We start from the raw sequence: 24,712 nt of genomic DNA on the forward strand, positions 1-24,712 counted from the left end.
CAGACAGAGTGACAAGGTAAAACGAGAAATAATAACTGAACACCGAAATACAAGACAAAACCAGAACTAAACTAGATACTGGGTCAACAGCTCAGGTTAACGACTCACTCCTGACTACACATCTCTTAGCATACTACTGACCTGCAGAGGCTTATATATCCAGCTCCGTCCACCAGTCAGTTAGAACTGAAGAAGCCTTTCGGATGATCAGTGAAACGCCTTCCAGAACTTCAACCAAGTCCAGTTGCCCTTTGGATTAAGCTTAGAATGACCATGACCTGGATGACTGAGAACCTTCACAGACATCTTGTTTTAAATCAGTATAGTTATTTGGTATTCTGGTCTAATGGCTGAAAACTGCTCTGCCATAAATGAAAACATTAACCCTCATGTATATTCAACAGGTGCATAGTATTCCTAAGGCTCTTGGTCTTACAACTACAGCACTTTTCTTTGCATTCATGTCTTTTAACTGGATTGTAACTGACCTAACTATGTCACAGTTATCTATTATAGAGAAAACTCTTATCAACATATCCTACTGTGCAGCCTAGCCATAACAACCTGTTTAAGCTATAGTAGATCTGTTTCTAACACTTTAATACTAACACTTACAAGTTTGCCAGTTTCCCTCCTTAACTGTTACTATTCAATGTATGAAACACTGTAGGCCTTTATATAGCCAGTGACTGCAAACTGTCTGTTCTAAAGTTTCTTTGAATGGCGTGAATTTTACAACACATATTGCATCGTTTGTTGTTAACCTTTGACAAGCCTGAAAATGACTATTTAAATTATGAAGAAACAAATAAAAACTGACACTCGTGCTAAACAAACAGCTGCTACATAAATTGTATTCTTGATCACAGAGAACAAGATTAATATTTCAATCTCAAAGTAACAAAGTCACTTCTTGATGTTCTATTTTTAATGCCAAATGAACCTGGGTCATTAAGTGCAATTAGTACCTTCAAAAACCGTGTCATTCAAAGTAAGATATGATGTTTGCTTTTATTAAGAGTTTGTTCCTCCGACTCAACATTTAAAAAATTGGTTTTACAGAACAACAAGAGAAAACTGGTATTTTTTGCTGTATCTTGACCAGAGTTGGCGTACGAATCGAAGGACCCGAACACATGTGCTAGGTGAGCAGATAATCCTCTGACATTGGGTTGTAAACATAGCTACTGTTGTGTAATCCACAGCCATGACATCCACCTGAACTTGACTGAAATGTTTCCAATACCAGTGCCAAACCTCCAGAACAACTTCCCCCCTTATGTAAGCGATAATAACCTCTCACAGGAGGTTAGTAGGGCACCCCTGGGTGAGCCACGGGCCACCCTGCTTCCCTCTCTGTAGCTGACCATCAAAGCCGAGATGTTACTGATGCACAATAATAGAGGCCCTGTAGCTGCGTGGTGTGTTTGTGTGTGTGGGAGGACGTGTGGGCTTTAGCATGTGTGTGTTTGTGTGTGAGATGCTGTCATCTCAGTAAAGCTGTCATTTTGGAGAAATTGTGCATGTGTTTGTGTTTGTGTGGGTGAGCAGAAGAATAAGATTCTAAGTGTGAGATGGAGTATAATGAATTGTTGGCTCATGTAGAGAGTTTTATGAATAACTCTGAATAGACACTGAATTTCTCTGTTAGGTTCATCCACGACCTGCCATCACTGTGCATTGTTTGACTATTATTTTGGGGGCCTTGTGGGGACTTAATCTTGACTAGGGTGGATGAGAGTATTGATTTACTTTTTTGGACTCATGATCTATTGTCACGTTTTTGTTTTTGATTGGACTTCTTTCGCTTTATGTGACTTTATGGTACGTCAACTCTCAGTCAGGAAGCTGATGTTTATTTATTTATTTATTAGTTTACTTAGGCTGCATTCATACTGCAGGCCTTCATGCTCAATTCCAATTTGGGGCTCATATCTGATTTTTCGGGGTCACTGTTCATATCTTTTTTAGAATGTGACCCAGGTGAGATATCAATGTGAACAGAAAATTATTTTAAAAAGACACAAGTGCGCAAACAACACTAACAAAAGACGTCCCATCTGCTGATCGTTTTCCGTAAAACAAGTTTCCGCAAGTAAACGACATCTCCGTCAGAGAAGGGCGAAATGGACAGGAGCGGCAAGGCATTAGTCCTTTCCTTATCTCCAACACTTCGGTTGCGGTATGACCGTTCTATGACCCTTCTAGTTTTGATTGGATTGAGGCATCGCCCCAAATAGCAATTAAATCTGCTATTCCGCCGTCTCTCCACTGCTGCGTGTCCATGGTCAAGTGGAAAAAGGAAGTCTTCTTCTTCTTTAGAATCACTCCTGGAAATGTGCTTATTACCAAGGTTACGTGGACCAATTTCAATTTGAGTGTACAGTTACAAGTCGCATGTTTTGCATTCCGATTTAGTACCACATATTCAAATAGCCCAGTTACGAATCTTAAAGATGCAACATCATGCAACTTTTTGCTGTTTTCAAAAATTGGAATTGGGACACTTTTAGTTGCAGTATGAATGCGGCCTTAGTCAGATCGGATATGATGATGCTGATTGGTTGCAGGCTTGCATGCACCCTCTATAGTTCTTAGGAATAATTTTAGATCCGCAGCTTAAATTTGATAAACGTGAAGACATTTTCAATAACAGTAAACACCAACCTAAATTGTTTTAAATTAATTAGGCACTGTATACCAACTCAGTCAGCCCAGGTATTCATGCTTTCTATGATTTGTTCTCACTTTTCATGTTGTATGACAGTATGGGTTCAAGCTTCATCCTGAACGGAAACCTTTTATCATTATACAATCGGGCCCTGGCAATAATGGACAAAAAACCCCATTCAGTTGGCATCATTGTCATATACTAAAAGGATACAGCCTATTAAGTTTTCAGAGCTTCATGCAGTCATGTTTTCTCAAATGAGTTTTCAAATGTATCAACAATCTCGCCCCTGAACGTCTCCATAAAGGGCTGTAAAGTCTGGAAATAAAAAGATATAAATCTTTCACAACAAAGGTCTAATGTTGGCTAAAAGCAAACCAAAGCTGTACTCATTTTTAGCTTATTGTATTTTAAATGACTAATTCGTATCAGTGCATAGACTTTGTGTATTGTTGTGAAGGGTCACGTAGGGACAGGAGTTGAAAAATAGCAAAGGCGTTAACCTCTCTGTGCAACACATCAGTTTCATGTTCTGTACTGGAGCTTAAATTGCATCGTACCAAGCAAATCAAAATGATTCAATTCAATTTAACACCGCCTGCTATTTCTCTCTACAAACTGCTTAGTATCAAAATGTTGCCAATAATATGCCAATATGCACTTTTGCAAGTTAGACAGTGTGTGGGAGTTTGCATACAATCTTTGATGGACTCATTCCTCTCCCACGCACCTGTCTCATGAAATAGTAAAGAATTTTTTACTATGAAAAACTCAAGGAAAAAAAACAACTGCCATCTTTTTGAATCAAAATAAAAATTTAAAATTGTACTGATGGCATTTCCTCAGTTTCATCACTTCCTGTTTTTATTGAGCTCTCTGTTTACATGTTTTTAGGGTTAGGGTTGACTGATTGATTGTTTAAAATCTAACACTCAAAAAAGTACAACGTGTCTTTCAAAACTTCTCAGACAGCCTGTTAGTCATTGTCACAGGCCTGGTTCTTTGAGGGACCACTTAACAACTGGAAAGAAGCTCAACACACTTGGAAGGTGAGTCATACTACTCTGCATGCTCAGAAGAAACATGACTGGAGAACTTTCTCCTCATAAATAAGACAGGAGGCAGTCACATTAAAGTCCACTAAAACCTTCAACCTGCAGGTGAACCGGCTTTTAGGTTAAGTGCTGGTGTTCAGAAGCTGCAGAGATAGGGGCAGCTTGCTAAATGTTCAATGTGAAAAAGATTTTTAGGCTAGTTGCAAAATCAAATTATAACTCTTCGACATAATAAAGAGAGAAAGTACAAAGTACAAGGTTAATTGCGTGCCACCTTTGAATTCTATTATATTCTAAGCATGAAAAGGGCCATAGACAAGTGTCTAGCGAGCTGGATCTTGTCCCTAGACTGGCAGCATCAAACCAGCCTCCTTCTTCCAAAGCTCAAATCTCCAAGTTCTGTTAAATATACAAAGTTAAGGGCATCATCAGGGTTGTTTTTTAAACTTTGAAAAGCTTAAGAAGACATGATACAACTGTTTATAGGCTGACACATACTCCTTGTGAAAAGTAAACTGAATATCATGAGGATCATCAGTTTAAGTGTCAGCACAGCAGAGTATTAGGGCTGCATGATCATCTATATTTTTCAATATATCAAACTTCAAAATTCAAGTAGAGGATGAAAAAAAAAAATGATTAAACTCACAGCTGCATAATCAGGTAGAGGTGATCTGGACTCTCATAGATGTCCTCAAGCGCCACAATGTTTTCATGCTTGATCCTGCAAAGCAAAGAGAAACCATTAGTTAAGCTTTTTATTCTTAAGCTGCAGCTTTCATTACATCACACAACAACCCATTAGCAGACCTAAATAACTTTTAATCCCAATGACTGCAGTTGAACTGTAAAAATGTTTTTTTACGACATTAATAAACATCACTGATAATCCAGGCTAATAGAAAGTGCTTTTCCTAGAACGGACACAATTTTCTACTGACAAAAGAGTGTAACTTGAAGGACCATTTAGTAGCATTTCTGGAACTTTCCATTGCGTTGCATTAGGGCTCAAATCATCTGTCAAGAAAAGTTTCATCAGACTAGACACTTAAGCACGCCGTTTTTTTCAGCTGCATCATTGTACACACAACTATGCAGGATTAAACCATAGCAAGCAGTCTACCCTCAGTGTACATTGTTCACAAGTGTTTAAAAGGCAGAAGAAAAATCCCCAGACATCTCCCTTTCTCCAAACATAAAGAAATTGTGATTAAAAGCAGTAAAAACACTGTATAAAGGAACACTCTTCTTTAGCGGACACAGGACATCAGGAGGGGCTGCGAGCTGAGTCTCTGCTAGCTTAACTGTAGATGCTCAGCTTTGTTTTTCGCTAAGGATTCCTTCAATGTTCATTGTTCACAGCTTTAATTAATGGGTGCCACATTTTCTACAGAGGGTTTCTCCTCTCCAAAATCAAATGGACTTCGTAATTAAAACTTGTAAAAGACTGAATTATGCAGTGACACATAGAAAACAAGAGTCTTTCGACTTAGAGCCGAGCTGCGGCTAACATTAGCTCGCTAGCTTACTAAAATCCTTCATTCAGATAACTGATGTGATTAGTTATCTGAATGGTGACATGGTGACATGTCTGAAAACACTATATAGTATGTTTTTGACGCACTTTGGTCAGCTTGGGTTGTTTTAAATGTGATATAGAAATAAATTTGACTTGACTAGTAGACTAGAGATGTTTAAATGTACGGCTGTTAGCTAGCTCTTATGAGAACTTTGATAAATACGCATCTTATAGATGAACATGATACTCATACATGATGATACATGATACTGATATTAAAAAAGCAGAAATAAAACTGTTGTCTGAGCTTAGTTTGGAAGCATTTGAAGGTAAGATTGTGTCTGTTAGTTGAAACTAAACTTTATCTCTCAAGCTAACAGGGCGACTTGTTGACATCTGAGGAAGACAGTGAGCTATCTTTATAAGCTCCCAGAAAAGTCAGTATCAAACTATTAGGGTACATTTATTAGGAAGTTTTTGCAAAACCTATTGTTTCCAAAGTTAAGAATGAACTTTCACTCATGAAATCTTTTGTTTCCTTGCAGCACGGTTTTTACAGGGAACGTTCCTATCACAGCGGGCAACTCATTTCTGACAGTTCTCTCTTTATTTCTCCATGGTTACAGCGCTGTGATGAGGGTGTTTCATCCTCCTGTGTGTGTGTGTGTGTGTGTGTGTGTGTGTAGGTGTACATTTGTTATCCCAACACCTCATACCTTGTAGAATCACGATTGATTTTGTGTGTGGGTGTGTGGGTTAATCATCTTTTGCATTGTGAACAGAGGTAATTCCCCCAAGTCTATCTTTTTCACAGACACACATCACGCACAAGCACATACAGGAACATAGCAGGTGAGCATCAAACACTTATTATGGAGCATATGACCTCAGCAGCGGCATGCAGGCGATGAACCGCAGAGCGGAGACATGACTCACACACATACACACACAGACAGGCGTGCAGGTTGAAGAGGGATAATGTGAGTGTATTCAAGCCCTGCCTGGGATAATGAAGAGCTGGCAGCAAACAGTCTGATTATAATGGCAGAGGATGAGCCAGGGTGCATTCAGAAAAAGCCTCTCATACATCACAGGCATTACGCTGCACTTAGTTGTTCTCATTCATGGATTTGTCCTGCATTTGTTCTCAATTACTGCTGCACACTGACAGATGTCAGGTGTGCCACTTTTCATCGTTTTAAATGATTTTCATGCAACATTAGCTTTGACGAGAGCTGACATGATAAATGCATTCATGTTTAGATGATTCACAGGAAATTAATCAAGAGCAATTTCTGATTCTGATGGGACTCTAAAGGATAACTTTAAGATCGCATAGTTTTAATGTATGACTTATTTTGGCCTAGCTTTTTTTCCTGTTATTTGGCGCATTTCAGGGGCCTCAAAATACTACAATACCTATTGGCGATAGCCGCTGTTCAAAGGTAGGAATCAAAGAGGAAGTACATTACCTTATTTGTTATTGTTTTTTTTGTTTTTTACAATTGAAATAATCCAGAACTTTAAGACCCCCTCCAGTGAAAATCAAGTGTTTAACCTTGTGAACATCTCCATGTGGTGTTTTTCATGTGCTACAAGACATATCAGGGACAACATCAGCAGTTATCTCCATGGCTGGGCCTGTCTGCTTTTAAACTGCAGTGTACCAGGACAGACTGAACAACACGTTTTCAGATAGGCAGGTTTGAGACGTCACAAACCTAAGGAGCCAATCCCGTTAGCGGACAGGGTGACGCTATGCGTATCATTATGTGCAACCTATGGCAACGTTACTACTTAACGTTACTCCTACTAATAACTACATTTCAAGCCAGCTAAGTTTTAACAAGTTGCCACTAAATGACGGCAGAGATGTGTTTTGTTTTGAGGACAGAGGGGGCGGTTGGAAATGTGCATAGTGGGCGGGTCCTATGCAGATTCAGGAATTTTTAATGACGGAGAAGGAGGAAATGCTTTGGAAGGATTTTTACAAGGTGATTAACATATTTTGCAAAAAAAAACACATCAGACACAATTTATTGTTTCAAGCAGAGCATTTTATTTGTCTTAAAACATGACTGGAGCTGCTCTTTAAGCATTTAATCTGCTATCCAGTTTCTCAGCAGTGTCTTTTATTAGTTCGATTCCAGCTCACTGATATCACACAATTTCCAGCTCTGTGATGGGATGGTTCTTCAGAGTGGTTGTTACTTTTGGATCTTACATTTTTATGTCCACTGGCATAAAAAAAAAGTGATATTTTGAAATGCAGCTGTTCAAATGATACAGACTCAAGCAGAGTCATGCTGATCCCAGCTATGTAAATGCTTCAACTATGAGTCCCCTGCCACTAAAAGGAATTGGATTTTTACACCTGGAACTGGAATCACTCTACTATGATTGCTTGAGTGGCTTTCAATGAGAGCTTATAATGTGCACTGGTTAACTGAAAAAACTTTGCTTCTACAAAGATACAGCTAACATGTATTAATTTTGATTATGCTGTTGCTTATAGTACATCTAATGACATTCAATCTGGAATAATCTTCATTCTTCCTTTAAATTTGAGATCCATTACCTCTTTCAGCTGCTTCAGGACATCTTTAGTTTCTCATCTAAAAACAACCGGTGAAATCAAACAAAAAGTGTGTGTGTTGTTATTCAGGTTAGCTAAATGGTATAACCACTGCTTGTTTATGGCTGAGTGACAATCGAGCAGTATTTTAAAGGAGAGAAATTTCTATTTTTATCCTTCAAGTCAAATCTCTAATATCTGTAAACTAATGAGGCCGCTGGTTTGCACGTCGCCTATTTTTAGCCACAGGCTAAGATAGTCCCTAGAAATTCGCTATCATGGGAAATAAGACGGAAATGTCAACTATCAGTGATGATGATGTTGGTCTCCTGTATTGTTGTTGTCTGAGCTCCTCCAAATTAAGAACACATTTCTAAGAATTTCTTGATTTTATATAGTTCTTTCCTTGTCTAAAGTCAAGTTTAAGCTCTATTTGCTGTGAAAATACAAAACCCTTTGTCTGAATTGTGCCACTTGTACCCCTTTCCCACCGAAATTAGCGCATTGACCCTGGTTTTCAGACCTGGGAAGACCCTTTAATAAATAAATGATTGTCTCTTTTCCCATTGCCAGTGAAGTATCCTCCTTTTGGTCTCTTTTCTGCTGCGTCACCGTCTGATGTCACAAACGCACAGAGTTCGTAAGCAGTGAAGATGTTACGGTGGTTAGTTCTTCAGTCTGTTTATCAAACTCGGCGCAGACATATATGGAAAGATGTTTGAGCGCTGCTCGGACGGAGACGAGCTGAATTTGTAGCTGAGATGACAAGGAGTCGCAGAAGTTACCAACGGAGCATAGCATCGTACCGAACTGGGGTAGGAGATTAGTGTGTCGACCCGGGTTTTGTGTTCCCATCTTTGACGATCAGAGTGAATTACCCAAGTCTGAATGCCGATTGTAACCTTTCCCACTAAGCAAAAAAGCCGTGTGTTAGCAGGAGTTAGTGGGTTTTTTGACCAGTGGGAAAGGGGCTAAAGTAATCCATCTGTTACAGCACTGCCCATGACTCAGTATGTTCCCTTGTCAATAAATTGAAATTCAATGCTTCATTGACAGAAACGTTTAAAATATAAAATCTATATTTCCAAAGATGCACATTCTGATGATTTTTTTCCTCTCGCTTGCTCCTTTTTCTTGCGTCTTCGTCAGAACTGCAGGTAACATCCTGATTTACGGGGCTTTGAAATCCATCCCCTAACACCAGACGCAGGAAAACCGTGAGAAGAAACACAAAAGTTTGTCTTTACAGAAATGAGACTTCCTTTCCTCTTAAGCGTCACGTGTACCGACTTCTCTTTCTCATTAGGGACGCAGCTGATCGCAGCTGCTCCAGCTGTCAGTCAGCAATCACAGCTGTAGAGACTTTTGATGGAGTTTTGTAATAACACTAATTGAGGCACACAGTCATCAGCGCCAGGGCTGCAGTGTTTTCTCTTTTGGCCTGTAACCTGTTTAACAAACACCGCACAGGAAGAAACCTGATGTCATTTTGCTTACAGGTACATGAACCATTTCTACTGGCACAATGGCCTCATAATTTATTCATTATTTGGGTCTGTATTTATTGATATTCTATTGTTAATTCATTATTTATTAGCCCAGAGTGTGATTATGGTGTCTTTCGAACACTGTAAATTATTTATTAGGCTAAATGATTCAGGGAAAACTGAAATGATGGTATACAGCCAAACGCTCAGGAATGATCAGCCTGAATAGAAAGTGTTATTTGCTGACAGACAGACAGGCTCTTTTACGATCGATAACTTCAACTGCATCCATGACAAAAAATCTTTCTAGTTAATGAAGAAGTGTTTTTGCTCGTTTGGTTGTGCACACCTACTATTCACACTCGTTTTGTAGACGGTGCATCAGAGATTGTATAAAAACAGGGATGTATCAGCTCTTAGAGATTCTGCATCACATTTACAAATGTACATGGCTTTCAGGACTTCTGAAGGTTTCTGACATAAATAATGTAAGTGTAATATCAGTATAAACACTAATATTTCATTAATATGAACACATATTCCTTTTTCAATTGGCAATGTGTTGTGTCAAGACAACAGGATGTGTCTTAATGTTGTGTCCCACTTCACAATGTGTGTGAAGTGAATTTAGTCTGTAAGGAGTTAAACGCTTAGTCCTTAGGGTGGAGATTAAGATTGGGCCGGTGTGTCTGTAGTGTGTCTGTGGCGTCCCTCTCTGATTTTCCTGGCTACTTGATCCAGACGCACACCTGCTGAAGCGGCTCACCGACTGTCGATCAGCTTATCAGCCTGGCAGTACTTCAACCTGTATTTTTCACACATTGAATGCTGCGTTTTTGTCTCTTAAAGTGGTACACTGTATTCACATATTGCACTAATATGAAAAAAAGACAGAATATTTTGGTTCCAGACTTGCTGAATTGACAAAATGTATGTCATGTTATGAAGAAACATGGCAGAAACACAGCTCCACAACACTGGTGGGACTACGAGCTTTGTCAGGTCTGTCCTCAAGAGGAGAAGAAAACTACTTTTAAAATGCTCCTTTGTTGAATGGATGCATTCGAGGAAGTCGGAAAATCTGAATGCTGAGCGGCTTTCATCACAGCTTCAAGAGAATTATCTCAAGTTGAATTTTAGATCAAGCTTAGAGCTTTAACATTGATCCCAAAAGCATCAGGTACTGGAAAAAACAGCGCAAACAGAGCAGATAATAGAAAAAATGAGGCCTCATACTAAAATATGACCACATGTACAGAGGGAATTAGAAATAACGGCCTGTCTCTAACATAAGCCTGCTTCATATAAAAGCCTGGTACCCTCTGCAGCTGATGATGAGAGCTGTAAAGGTTATATTGCTTCTGTTACAGAAGAGTTACAGGACCGTAAACGAGGCTATGCAATGAAGGTAGAGTCAATTTATTGAAAGGTAGACGTAATGTAGGCTACACGCCGTCCTGACAATATAACCGACATGTGTAACGAGTCGCAAAGGGGGTTTAATTTTTGGTAATGTAAAAGTAATCTAACACGTTACTTTTCTCAATAGGTAATGCAGTAATGTAACAAGTTACTTTTAAAAGTAACGGTACCCAACACTGGTTATAAGGGTTGTACTGTTTTACCTACTTTAGTTCTGACAATAACATTTGGTACATCCTCCTTTATATATCGTCCATGTTGTTTCCACATGTCGACCTAAAGCTCATGAACACACTGCTGTCAGAGAACGACTTCCCAACTCTAGAACTGGAACCATCAAAGCAGCACATGCCTGCAGGGTTGTAATTCTCTGTGTTTATTGTTGTAAACTGTCTTTCCCTGCTCTCAGCTCATCTCTCAGCTCATGCTTTGCCTCCCTGCTCGTCTACCTGCTAACCCCCCATGCCTCCCACACAACTCACCCTCTTCTATCCGTCCAGCCTAGCCTCGCTCTGCTGTCTACCATCAACCCCTCTCCTGTCTTGTTACTGCCTGCCAACTTCTCCTCCCTTCTCCACCTCGATTCCCCTGTGTCGTACGCCGTAACGACATCTGATCACCCTCGAAAGGAGCCGTTGTTCCTCAGTGTGCAGGCTGGAAGAGACTGTCGGTCTGCTCACTTACGCTCTCATTTGCTCACACTAATGACACTCATTTGTCTAAATGATTGCCTGCATCTCTCCTTCATTAATGGAGGCAATTCTAATTTTCTCTAATGTTACGCAGGAGAGCCAGATTAATAAATCTATTGAGTTTAATGGCATAATACATCTGTATTGCTATAGCAGAGGCCCTGGTGTTTGAGATGTCTGTGTGTACGTGTGTACGCGGGGAAAACACAGATATTCCATGTTGTTTTTTCTATTTTGAAAGGTTTCTGTAGGAAGTAGACTTTATATCCATTGCACGCTACAAGCTGCATAACCATCTAGTTGTGTTAAAGATTGCACACGGCAGCTCATTCATAAAGTCTTTTACCTAAACATACGTGAACCTACGTTTCTTTCTGTCTTTAGTTGCACATTCATGCTGATGTTGGCTGGCTCGATCATTTTCACATTCTAAGCGCATTAAAATTCAAACAAAGAGCACAATATTCAAACAAAATTCACAACACGAATCTTGTGTTTAATGTCGTGCAGGTGTTTTGTGCCCAGACAGACAGAAGTTTCAGTCGTGATGTGGTTATGTGTGGTAGGTGGATCGTGACCTGGGGGTGGAGAGGGGGGGTTGGGGCTGGATGTGTGGAAAAGAGAGGAGATGCACAGTTGCCCCGGTAACCAGGAATTAGGAGGCTCATGTGCGTGTGTGTTCGTCGAACAGGACTCACTTCCTCAGCACGGCGATCTCGTTCTCGATGCTGCTCTCCTTCCCCTTCAGGGCTTTTTTAGGGATGCACTTCACCGCGAACATCCGGCCGTTCAGCCTCTCCTGGGCCAGGACCACCTCGGAAAACGCTCCTCTGTGAACACACACGCACGCAGAAAGGCACGTGAGTCAAAAGCACATCACTTACTGGGTAATGTTTCCTTCCATCTTCTGCTGTCCTACTGGGTTGCATAATAAATATGTTTTCTAGAAACAGAGCTGAGAAACAAATTGCTTTCTGTCAGCTGTGGAGGGAAGATGGACAACCTGCAGGGTCGAGCCTGCAAAACATTTATCTTCAATACATCAGAGAAATTCATCCTTAAATCTCCAGCCTCACATAAACCAGCAAGATAGAAACAAGGACCACGTTGAGTTTTATCTCAGAGGAGACTCTAGAAGCAGTAGCATAAAGGCTATCTGAGGCTATCTGAGGAATTTATTGTTATCTGTATCATTTCCGGTGCATATTTCAAATCTGCATTTTGACTTTTCGTGCAGCAAGTTCAATCTAACTCAGGTGTCAGAGTCCAGATAACATTATTTTTAGTCCCTACTAGTATTGGTAGCCTGCTAGCCTGCGCAACTGTTTAAAATACAATCACATCGGGCAACTGTTGATGAGGCTTCTCTGGTCTTGTGAACAGGCTACATCCGGCTACATGTAGTGACAGGTGACCTTAAGGATTGGACAACACACTTATGACTGCTGTCAAATGACTTCAAGTGATTTTACTGTCTCAAAAAGTTTTTTTGTCTTGGTTCATGCTAATAGAGAAATTCAGTGACATGAACATGGTCAACAAACAAGTGTGCCAAAAAAGAGGAAACATTAAACTGTGTAGATAGTAAGCATGGAGTGTTAGACGCAACATGGGTACTGCACACTTAAAGGCTGCTCTGACCTTTGTTTCATGTGTATGTCATGTGAGAGATGGATGCTTGCTTGATGTTAGGACACAATGTTAGCGTGGTGGTGGATAGCCATAGTTAACTGCATACTATTTGACATACCGAGGAAGGAAATGCTTTGCTAGTGGGCTGCAGACTTATCATCTTAAAGCTCCTGTGATGAGTTTTTCGCTGGTTATGAAACAGACTGAAATTAATTCTGTTGTCTCTATATGAGCTACAGAAGCAAACCAGACTATCAGCAACAAGACTGATTATTTCTATACAGTTATTTTTAATGCCTGAAACTGCTGGCAGGGGGTAGGTGTCAGAAGAAGCGATTAACTGCACATTGCTTTTGTCTACATTTTCAAGGGCAAAAATTTAAAGTGAGTGATACATATGAATGTTAAAGAAAGCAGGATGAGATTTTTGTTAAAAATCGGCACTTAGGCATGTACAGGACAAAATCAGCAAAGAGATAAGAGGCACAGTTTTGTCCACAGGGGGCGCCAAAATCTACACAAACAAGTTCCTCACAGGAGCTTTAAAAAGTTTTTACCTGCATCTGTTTGTAATGCTGTACAACCTCCAGACGGTGGCTGTAGCGCATCTAAAAGCTGTTTGCTAACCACTGTTAAATAACAAGAGAAGAAGAAACCAATAGCACCAGGTGCCTGTAAAACAGGTGTAGCGCTGTGAGATTCAGAACCGGAGAAAAAGGCGACTTCTGCAGCCGTCAGAGACTTCTGTTTGGAACTTGTTAAATAAAATAAAAGAAAATGATGTGCAAACTTTGGAAGTTAAAACTAGTATATCACAAGTCTATAACAACTATAACTTACTATATAGGGAAAACGCAATTTATTATAATAAAGGGTTTTTTGCGTGACACACACTTTGATATGGGCAGCTGTGGCCAAGAGCTGCTTCAATTTCTGATACATTCTAAGGGGGATAAAAAAATCCTGTGTCATTTTTGGGCTGTGACTCTGCAGCCCTGCTGAATAGCTTCTGTTAATAAAGATGCCCAAATGCCTCTAGTTCTTACGCAGGCTTTGTGCTACAAATCTGTAGTCTCAAGCTGAAGCTAGAGGCCTCTTTTCACAGGTTGAGTAATGCTCCTCACGACATGTGAGCTGATTTGATTTGTCGAATCAGTGGGATGCCCCTTTAAATCCTTTCATTGTTTTGTTATGTCCTGTAATTGGTTGTTGATTATGTTCTACCTTTAAGAGATTGAACTGTAGTTCTCTTGAGACTCACATTTTCTATGCCGCTGCTGTGGCCAGAATAAATGTAGAAAACGAAGGTAAAAAAACAACTCTTTTTATTGGACATGATAAAAAGAGTAAGTGTAATTTTCCATTTAACACAGTGTGAATTCAGCCGTTTTGCCTTTGGCATCCCATTTACAGCAGGTACAGGTATCTGAACACCTTCATTTGCAGAAAATTACACTGCAATGGTAATGTGATTGGATCTGCCAAGTGTAACGTTAGCAATCTTTATATTTACTCACGCAGAGCGGCTGCTATGGTTCACAATAATTTAAATGTATTTCTTTCCTGCGCTGTAGAAAGTCATGATCCTCAACAATAACCACGGCACCAGTGTTAGAAAATACTTGGAAATATAAATTCAGCCATGTCTTCCAGTTCTTGTACGAGTGTGTGTGTGTGTGTGTTTGCGTACGTGTGCGCGTCAGCCAGACAAGCGAGGTGATGAATGAAGATGAGCCTATTGCGAGTTAATCTGCCTGAACTGTGTGTTGACTCTTTTGTCGATCTGCCTTCAGCTTCAGCAGCGTCACATTAGAGGAAACGTCTCTTTCCTTATCCATTCTCCCGCTCTCTCTGCTTCCTTCTCCTTCTTCTGTCATCTCTGTCTGTGTAACGTACAGGGGGCCTGGAGCTGACACAAATCTAAATATATGTTGTACTAAGGCCTCAAAAGGCACAACAATATTGAATTTCAGACCACAAGAAGGCTGTTTTAAGGCCCCTCATGGCCTGGCTGCTTGCTATTTCTTCTGAAATAAAGCCACATACGAGCATGTTTGTAGGACACTTTATAGGATTTCATTTACTGGTTTTGTTGTGCCCATTTGGAGGCTGAGGAACAAACTGTTCACACAATATTGACTTTAATACCATATAAAGTAGTTGTGTAAAACTTTGCTCAGCCGTTAAATCGGCAGCCATATACAGAGGCTATAGTCCTCGATGCAGCGGCTCCGGGTTCAGCTCCCGCCCTCAGCCCTTTGCCGCGTGTCATCCCCGCTCTCTTCCCCTGTTTCCAACACTATCCGTTGTCCTCTCAATAAAGGCATGAAAGGCCAAGAAAATAATCTTAAATAGTCTTAAAGTTGGGCACAAAGAAACAAAGCATTCTTTTTAAAGTTTCTTTCTGGCCGCTTGATGAAGACCACAATAACGCTCCTTTTAGCTCCACTTTTGGACTCCACCAACTCCTGAGGGAAATGTCTGGCTCTTAAGCTGCTATTAAGTTCACCAGCTGACTAATAACTTTACGCTCTGCTGTTACAAACACCTTGAGAGTGTTGTTACATTTCACATTAACATAAATTAATTAAACCGATGCATGCACAATCCTGTAGTTAAAATAAAATGGTTATCTAATTCAGTACCAGTTTATATAGCTTATGTCTTTGCATAGCTAGCTGCGGTCGTGGAAAAACTCTGCACACAGTGAAGTTGGCATGCAACCACACACTAACACAGACAGAGTCTATGCAATGTGGTGCATCACATTTTTGCACTGTATATTGTGGTCCCCTGTGTATTGTGGTAACAGTCGACAGTTAGCTAGGAGCTAGATTAGAGATAGGGGCAGTGCAATACAACCAACATTGCATTATTTAATGAAAAATATAAATTGACCATATGGAAAGACCTATTCACTTATATATTTTGAGTTATATACTCAACAATTTTTCGCTAAGCCCTAAACATAGTTTAGGTTTGTCTTTGCGGGTCAGAATCTTTTCAGAATCACCCGTTTGGTGTTTGTTTGTGTTTCCTTCAAGCAAATTTCCTTGGTGTATCCGTGCAGTGAGGTTTAACTCAGAGCATCGTCCAAAAGACAAAAGTTTTTGCCATAAAGAGTGTGATTCGGAAGATTTGGTGGTTTGGAAGAAGTGGGCCTTTCTGTGTGGAGTTTGCATGTTCTCCCCGTGCATGCGTGGGTTACTCTTGCTTCCTCCCACAGTCCATCGACATGCTCGTTAGGTTTAGTGGTGACTCAGAATTGCCTGTAGGTGTGAGTGTGAGCCTGAAAGGTTGTCTGTCTATGTGTCAGCCCTGTGACCTACTGGTGATCAGTCCACGCTGTACCCCGCCTGAACATGAGCCTGAAATGCCCGTGACCCTGAACAGGGTACATGTAAGTGGGATAGATAACGGATGGATGGATGAAGTGGGATTTGCGACAGAACAATAAATGACTAAAAAAATAATTTTGTCACACACTATATTTTGTCATACTGACAGCTTTACTTTTAAGATGAATTGGAATCATTTTGGTGATCCCCTAAGCGTCACCATGATGTCAGAGTTGAAATTACTCTCCGCCATGTAAGCCATGATAGATGTGCATATACTTGCAACACTAATCCCATTCCCATAGGCTCCACATGTGTGTTAAGTGATTCACAAATAGGGCTGGGGCGACTCGTCGACCTCAGCGATTACAGCGCCACGTTCTGGGGAGCGCCGGCTCGAGCCTCAAACATTTTGAATGAAGCCCCAGAACGATGTTAAATATAAGTTTAACTTTCTCTCTGCTCTGCTCGTATTAACCGTCACTCTGCCGCTCCCTCTCTCTTACTTGCTTGACCACTCACTCATTCACTACGCACTTCACAAGTAACAACGAGATGAGGGATGTGAGAGTGTTCAGGTCCAGTTGTGAAAAACTCAAACTCGATCTTATAATAGAGGGGAGGGTAAGAAGAAGGCCTCTGTAGTACCTTTTTAAATATTGTTGAGTTATGTTTTGAAGTAGTACGTTCTGTTGTTTAATTAGCTAACTCTACTTGTTTTAAGTAAGTAAAGTAAAAGTACTGATTCTCCAGTTCACAGAAAGGGCTGCTATGACACACAGTGTTTAAATAATTCTGTCATAGCAATCCTTTTGAATTTGAGGTCCAGTTTGTTTCTGACCAGGCATCTGACAAACAGTCTATTATTATTATTACGAACTTATTTTATCATTATTTATATCATCACACAGTGACGTGGAAATTGGAGACTAAAAAAGTCATCTTAAAAAAATAATCTTTTGAATAATAGATAAATTAGTCGTTAGATTGATCGACTAATCGACGTTTGAGTAGGGGTCTCCAACCGGTAGCTCGTGAGGTTCATAGACTCTGTACAAATTCCGACGACAATAAATGCACCTTGAAAGCCTCTTTCCCACTTCAATTAAATCAAACACACAGATGTCCCGCACCCTCCAATACAACATAATAGGATAGACCTATCAGCTGTCATTAAAAAACGGTGATGGTCCTGTCAAGTTTGTCAACGTCTGAACCTAACCAATCACAGCAACGTTGTTGCAGCACCCTCCATCGACAAGTCAGGTCAGTTATGCTGTACGCTAGTTGAGCTAAAGTGAGGAGTTCGGTACCATTAGCCTGTCGAGGCAGATTTATGATGGACGATGAAGGTGGCCACGCCAAGAAAAAGCAGAAAACATAATATTTCCACGGGGAGTGGGAAAGCAAGTTTTTATTCACGACTGTGAAGGACGCGTGTGTGTGCCTCATCGGTGGTACCAACGTTTCAGTCGACAAAGAATCAACATGGGGCGCCACCTGTGATTACAGCGATGTAATGCAAGTAGCTCTTTCATTTTTTCAAGATGAAAAAAGGTTGGAGACTCCTGCGTCAGATTAATCGATAAAAAAAGAATCGTTAGGTGCAGCCCTATTCACAAATGCTAACAAGCTTAGCTTTCAACTTGAAGTACTGCTTCGTTGAAATGCAGCTGGACATTATTTCTAGCGTGGCTTTTGTCTCTTTTGTCTTTGGTTGTATGTGAGCGACACTAAGTAACCTTGAGTCAAACATGCTTCACAAACAAAAGACAGCTATTAGCATTATTACAGAGAATAGGAATCTAATAATACACTTTGAACTGTCTAAATCTGTTTCAGGATCGCTCTACTAACCTCGCTCTGATGATTAAACACTTCATTCTAATAACTGTCAAAGCTTTATGTTTCAATCAGTCAACACTCAGTTCAATGAATTTCTATCTTACTCACTGGGCCCGCTTGGAAAATGGATTTCACATCAATGCCACACTATTCCTTTAGCTTTTCATTCATTCATTGTTCCATTTGTGTGTATTATTGTGTGTGCAATTGTGCTGTGAGAGTGTTTAAGTCTCCTCAAGGGGAAAGAGGCTGTTGTGAATGAGTTCTTTATCACGTCAATATGTGCGCGCTGCCATGCAGAAAGCCCTCGAGCCCATGAGAGTGAAGCACATTTGACAAGCCGCCCATCTGCCATGAGACCGAGCAGCCTTAAAAAAAAAACAGCTGTAAACACGCAGAGAGAAAACGGTTCATCCTCGCCTTTTACGCCACCGCTTCCTCTTGGTGTTTTCTCACCCCTCTCTGCAAGAATCTCGCTTTTTTTTTCTCACCTTCACTTCCTCCTCCTCCTGTTCTTACTCTCTCTGTCATTCTCTCTTTGTCTCCCACCTCCCGTTCCACACATCTTTTACACTGACAAGTGATCACAGAGCCGGTTACCCCTGGAGATCAAGGTGGACGGTGTGGTACAAGATCAGATCACTTCAATTGCTGCACACGCACAGCAGACACCTGCTTGCACTGATAGCAGCTGTTAGGGGTTTTCTGTGACGTCAAAGCGCAGACAAAACAAGGCAGCTCTGTTTGTATTGTTGTTCACTTTCCATATGCAAACACACACACACACACACACACACTAGGAGTTTTCCATTCATATTCCTCAGAGAGAAACTGCTACACACATGAATGAGCGCCCACTGACAAAAGCCAAACAGGGATATGCACGTAAGCTCTCACACACCCCCGGCCTGAGTGTGCGTATATGAGGGGTATCTTTTTACCCAACTGACCCCAGCTTTAATCTGAATTGAAATCCTCCCCCAGATAATCCAAATAATCCTGCAATTATAGCAGAAAAGACAAAACACATTATGTCTGGTTTATGTAAAACATTCCCACTGCATAGAGACAACAGGTTAGCTTTGACACGACTGGTATTTATGGCTCTTACATGTTCACAGCTGCAGGTCTTATGAATGATCACAGGTGGGCAGATCGCAGCTGCCGTTGGGTTTGTTGTGATTTTGTCAGTTAAAACAGGATTTTAATTAAAGGTGTAAAATAATGTAGTGATAATATATTATGGAACAGTAAGAGGAAAACATAAATGCTGCTAAAGTCTGAATTTTGATGAAAATGTTTGATGGAATGAATATACAATGTGTAGTGTTACAGAGGACGGTTAAAGTGACAAATCTGCAGAGAATTTTTTTTACCAAACTCTCCCTTCCTTTAAACTCTGAGGAATATTTTAGCTTCTTTTAGCTGATTTTTTATTTAAGCATCTTGCAACTGCAACTGTAAAAAAAAAAAAAAAAGAAAGAGCAAAAACTTTTTTGCAACTTGCTTTAAACTAAAACTGTAAACAGCCCAATGTATTACTATAGTGGTGGAGACCAAAAACAGAGGTACAAACAGAGTGAATATTAGACTTACATTGGCAAGGTGACCAAAAAACATGACCCCGAATTTATTCTAATGTTGCTTCACATGTGCCATACTGTTTAAAAAGATGGACGACATGACAGCTCCCTAAAAGTGAAGCCAAAACATGTTGAGCGCCCCCCTGCTGACTGGCTGCAGTATAGGTCATAGAGCCAGCCTCCTCCATGTTAACAGATGGGACATGAGTCAAATACATTTTTCTCAAACATGGTTTCATCATTATAGTTAGTTCTTATCATGCTGAATTACATCCAAGTGTTCATTTTTCTGACAAGTTTATTTGTAATTAGTTATTTGATGCTGTAAAAAGGATGATTGACAGCTCTGTTGACAAATCCGGCTCCTGCAGCCGATCACTTCTTGATTAGCAGAGCAGAGGAGGCGACTAATTAAAACAATCACTACAGTCACCGAAGTTTCCATATCTGTGAACATTAACCTCAGACCAAGACAAGAAGCTGTTCTGCTGTTAAATACGCTGCCGTGCGGGATCTATGCCTTTTTTTCTTCGGTAAGTTAAGTGTGTGTTTTGGTAAGCTGAAGTGGCTATGGCGGCTCCATTCGCAGATCTCTAGTGCGCAACTCTGGCTCCAAAAAACTTCACCAGCGCAAGATGGCAGCGCCCACCTCGGTGGGTATTTTGGCTTAAATTTTGTACAATGAGAGAAGATCGAGACACGTCGTCCATCTTTCTATACCGTCATTGGTGTTGGATGTGTGAACAGGATACTGTTTGTTAACTTTTATTGTATCAAATTAACCAGCAGATCTCTCTCCTGATACAGAACAGTTGAGTTGATTGTAGAGTGACATCAACAAGTGAACATCAGGTGCAGAAGACCTTTTAAACGTTACAACAAAGCCTCGAGTTTGTCATTTTGGCCATCACCATCTTGCGGCCATGTTGGTTTTCTGGAGCCAGAAGCGACCATATTTGGAACAGAAGGTGGTGGTGGTGGACAGAAGCTCGAGGTCGTCAAACGGCGAGTTATCAAAGTTAAACAGTCTGTGTCTGTGGCTGATTCATTATCTGGCGAATGAGATGGTTTAACTTTGTGTTTCCCACAGTGTGAAGTTCCTTTTGTTGTAGTTACTGACTGCAGATGTTTATTTAAAAGTAGTAGTGGATTCGTGACGTGAAAGTTAGTATCAGGAAACTTAAATAACTGGCCTTCTCATCAGTACGATCCGCTGTAATCTCTCCTGGGAAAAGCAAACACAATCCTGACTCCTAACAGTGGGCGACAAATGAATGTTTCACAAACACTGAACGAGCTCACAAGCCAGGTATGGCAGGCACAGTATACCTGCAACTTAGTGTAAAAATATATCAATACATTAATACTAGAATTGAAAAAAGGTGGGGCACAGACTTCTTGCATGGCAAGAAAATTCCACAAGTCACACAGAGAGACGGATTATTTGTCCGTTTTTTGAATGAAAGATTCACAAGGCTCCAACAGTGTCAGCGACTGTCTAACATCAAGAGCAGAAGACCTTTTAAACGTTACAACCTCCAGGAATAACATTCCCATTCCTCACACCAACACACATTAAACTAAAAGAATGCATACAATCGACATGTCCTTCATGCTACTGAAGCTGTAATAATCTGTTACAAAGACACCCATACTTTATGGTCGGTATAGTGGTTCTTCCACCACAAAGAAACTCTGCTTCCAAAAGGAAATTTCTTTTAATGAGCTTTCAGCAAATGGGTTCAGTTTGTTGTTAAAATCAAACAGGTTAACCTTTAACCCCACTCTTATACTTATACTCACAACTTGTACGATATCAATGAAATGAAACATTTGCTGTGAAGGAACAACATCCACAACCGTCACCAAAACACAACATAAGGTGTTCATTCCTCCAGTAAATTCTACAGACGAGAGGCGCATAGTTCAAGGAGTTTTAACACTGATATGATCTGCAAGAAAACGCTGATGCTCTGATCTAATCCACTTATCATTTTAACATAATCGAACGTGAGAGAAATGGTGAGTAGAGATTTGTCGTATAGCTTGCATTTACGCACACACGCTGTTCATTCATGCTGAATACAATGTCTGAATGGTGGGAAGGAGTGAAAGAAAAATGAAGCTGAGCTGAACTGAATGGAAAGGAAAAAGGTCAAGAGAGAGAGAGAGGCAGAGGGAGAGTGTGCACATGTGTGTATGAGCCAAAAATGTGAATGGAGGTAGAAGGGAGCTAATAAATAAGCTACCTGCAGGTTCACAAAGACACACACACACACACACACACCACCACAACTGCAACAGCAGGGAAACAGCATGGTCCACTTCACAATTTAACAACCATAAATGTATTTGCTTGCCACACACACACACGCGCACACACACACGCGCACACACACTTAGAGACCTGTAGGGTTGATCGGAGGAAAGGAGCTTGTATAACATCTGGCTGAGTTCACAAACTGCGCAGTGTGTGTGTGCGTCAGGGGGTTGACTGGCCTGCGATCCCTGCTTGCTGTTACCTGCAGCAACAATGATTGCATTTCCTCCTGTATGAACCGGTGTAATTGTGTCAGTCGACCTCCACTGCCTCTGACGGTGCGCCGAGCACCAAAAGTATTGGCGGCAATGGTGTGTGCATGCGTGTGTCTCTGCTTGAAGTGCAGATCCAACAGCGAAACAGTCTGTTTCACACACACCCACAAACACACACACATCGTAAGACAGAGATAGAAAGGCAGAGAATAGAATAGGCTGACAAGGTGACAGTGACACATTTAACATGGAGACTGACAGCAGCCAACAGTGTTTCTCAATGTCAAGCTGAAAATACTTTCATCCTGAAAAGTCATCAGATTCTTCTGTTGCGCTAAAACAAAAGAAAACACCTGCAACCAAAGTTAAACTGCTATAAACACACCATACAGGTCATGTGCTATTGTTGTGTAAATGGCTGTGACCATATAGCATGTTAGTTTTTGCTGCCAGGAGCGCAGACTGTATATGAGAAGTGGATGTAGCTTTGGTGTCTGAAAATGAATTCCTAATGGCCCGCAGGAGGCGACTCCACTGGCTTCAAAAATAAGTCAGATGTATGAAAGCTTATGGGAAAATGACCCTTCTGCTTTAGTGGCGGCTGTGACTCAGTAGTTGAGTGGGTCGGTTCAAACGGCAGGTTGGCGGTTTGATCCCCAGCTCCCTTAGTCTACATGTTGAAGTGTCCTTGGGCAAGACACTGAGCCCCAAATTGCTCCAGTGCTATAACCAACGGTGAATGTGATGACTGATTGACAGTTGGGCACTTTACGTAGCAGCCTCTGCCATCAGGGTGTGAATGGGTGAATGTGAAAGGTAGTGTAAAACTACCGTGTACTACCGTTGAGCTAGAGCTAGAGGCAATGGCTCAGGTGGATCATCTAAAAAATCCTCAGGTCTGCAGTCTACATTTCAAACCTGACGATTTTGAACAAGGCATGACATCGGAGGTGGCCGTCCTAGATTGAGGAAGTGTAGTTTAGCAAGCTCCCTCATGTTTTACTTTGTCTGGCGGAGGTTTTCCAGGGCCCATTGGATAAGCCGATAGCGTCCTCCAAAGGCACAGGGCGAAATTGCATTTTTTTTCCTACCATAATTTCATCAGCTCCCCATTATAGCATGATAGGACTGTGGTTGACAACCGGCAAACTGCCCCTTTACTACAGCGTGATGTTCACATTAACACCTGAGGGTAGCTGAGGGCTAGGTGAGGATTCACCTGATTGAGGAACTGGTGTGAATGCATGGCCCACATATCTAAGGATCCATCCAATGGGGCCAATGTTTGCATTGTGAGTATGAATAAATGGCGCATATACATAAAATGGGTTTTTATTATTATTTTGTTTCAGGGAGTCTTTAGCGAGTTTATGGCGCATGTCACAATGGTGATGAGAATGCAATTTGGTGTTGGTTCCTCTTCGTTTTTGCATGTAAAAATGGAGCCCCTCAATAATTTCTATAAGCTTACGAAAGCACAGAGACAAAAAAGGGTAGCCTTGTTAAAGGTTGTGATGTAAAAGCAATGCTCTGCATGCCAGTCTAATGTGCACATCGTCAGTTTTACTGTCTCATGGTAATAATAACCTATGGGGAGTGTTTTCAGGGGATCATATTACACCTGCTCTCAGAGAGGAGCCTCGGCTGAAGCTGATTTATAGTAAGTATCAATAACTCGAGTGACTGGTTGATATAGAAAGTAGCCTAATGATGGAGTGAAAATGTCTAACTTGCATTATTTGACACCTGTGTTAATAAAAAGGGTTGTTAAACAAGAGCAGTGAGTCAGTGATGGAGACACAGATCCTTGACAACACCAAAGAGTCCATTAATGTCCTTCTGTGGGCTCGGAAAGCGGCCAGGTGCGGCGGAGTTGACATTAATTGAGGCTGTGAAATGGCATTAACGGGGCACAGTGATTGTATTTATTCACTGAGTTAGAACTGTTAACACATTTTCTCCAGAGATCAGGCTCAACCACAAACAGTTTCACCGTGCAATCTATTCTCCATCACTCCGTTTGGCTGCGACTTAATCAGCTTCTCTGAGTCTTTTCTTCCCTGCTTTTATCACATTTTAGGGTTTTTATTGCTACAATCAACTTTTATTTTGGCGGTAATAACATAGATATTAAGTCTAGATGCAGCTGGGCGTAAACAGCGCTGTTTATTAAAATGAAATCAAGTAGAGCCTCAAAATAAACTGATTTAACGGATGAGAATCGGAGCTAAATGGTAAAAAGTGGCAGCTGGGAAGAGCTCTCTGCGTGCACGTGACTCACACACACACACCCTCATTCACACAATGACACACACATGCATGCAGAGAGGGATAATGTCAGCTCTGTAGGTCTGCCCC

The 24,712-nt window shown here is 40.9% G+C and overlaps 1 protein-coding gene across 1 annotated transcript in view; it reads right to left on the bottom strand.

The window, feature by feature from the left end:
- camk1da (calcium/calmodulin-dependent protein kinase 1Da) overlaps nucleotides 1-24,712 on the bottom strand; it is a 76,954-nt gene that overhangs the window by 27,922 nt on the left and 24,320 nt on the right. The window contains exons 2-3 of the mRNA XM_069671098.1: nucleotides 12,120-12,251; nucleotides 4,376-4,450 (exon numbers count right to left, since the gene is read on the bottom strand). Coding sequence (XP_069527199.1) covers nucleotides 4,376-4,450; nucleotides 12,120-12,251 — 207 coding nt within the window. The remainder of the gene's footprint in view (nucleotides 1-4,375; nucleotides 4,451-12,119; nucleotides 12,252-24,712) is intronic.

This window comes from Semicossyphus pulcher, unplaced genomic scaffold, assembly GCF_022749685.1.
Source record: "Semicossyphus pulcher isolate SPU_LCO1_2020_fin unplaced genomic scaffold, fSemPul1.0.p SCAF_20, whole genome shotgun sequence".
Classification (NCBI taxonomy): Eukaryota; Metazoa; Chordata; class Actinopteri; order Labriformes; family Labridae; genus Semicossyphus; species Semicossyphus pulcher.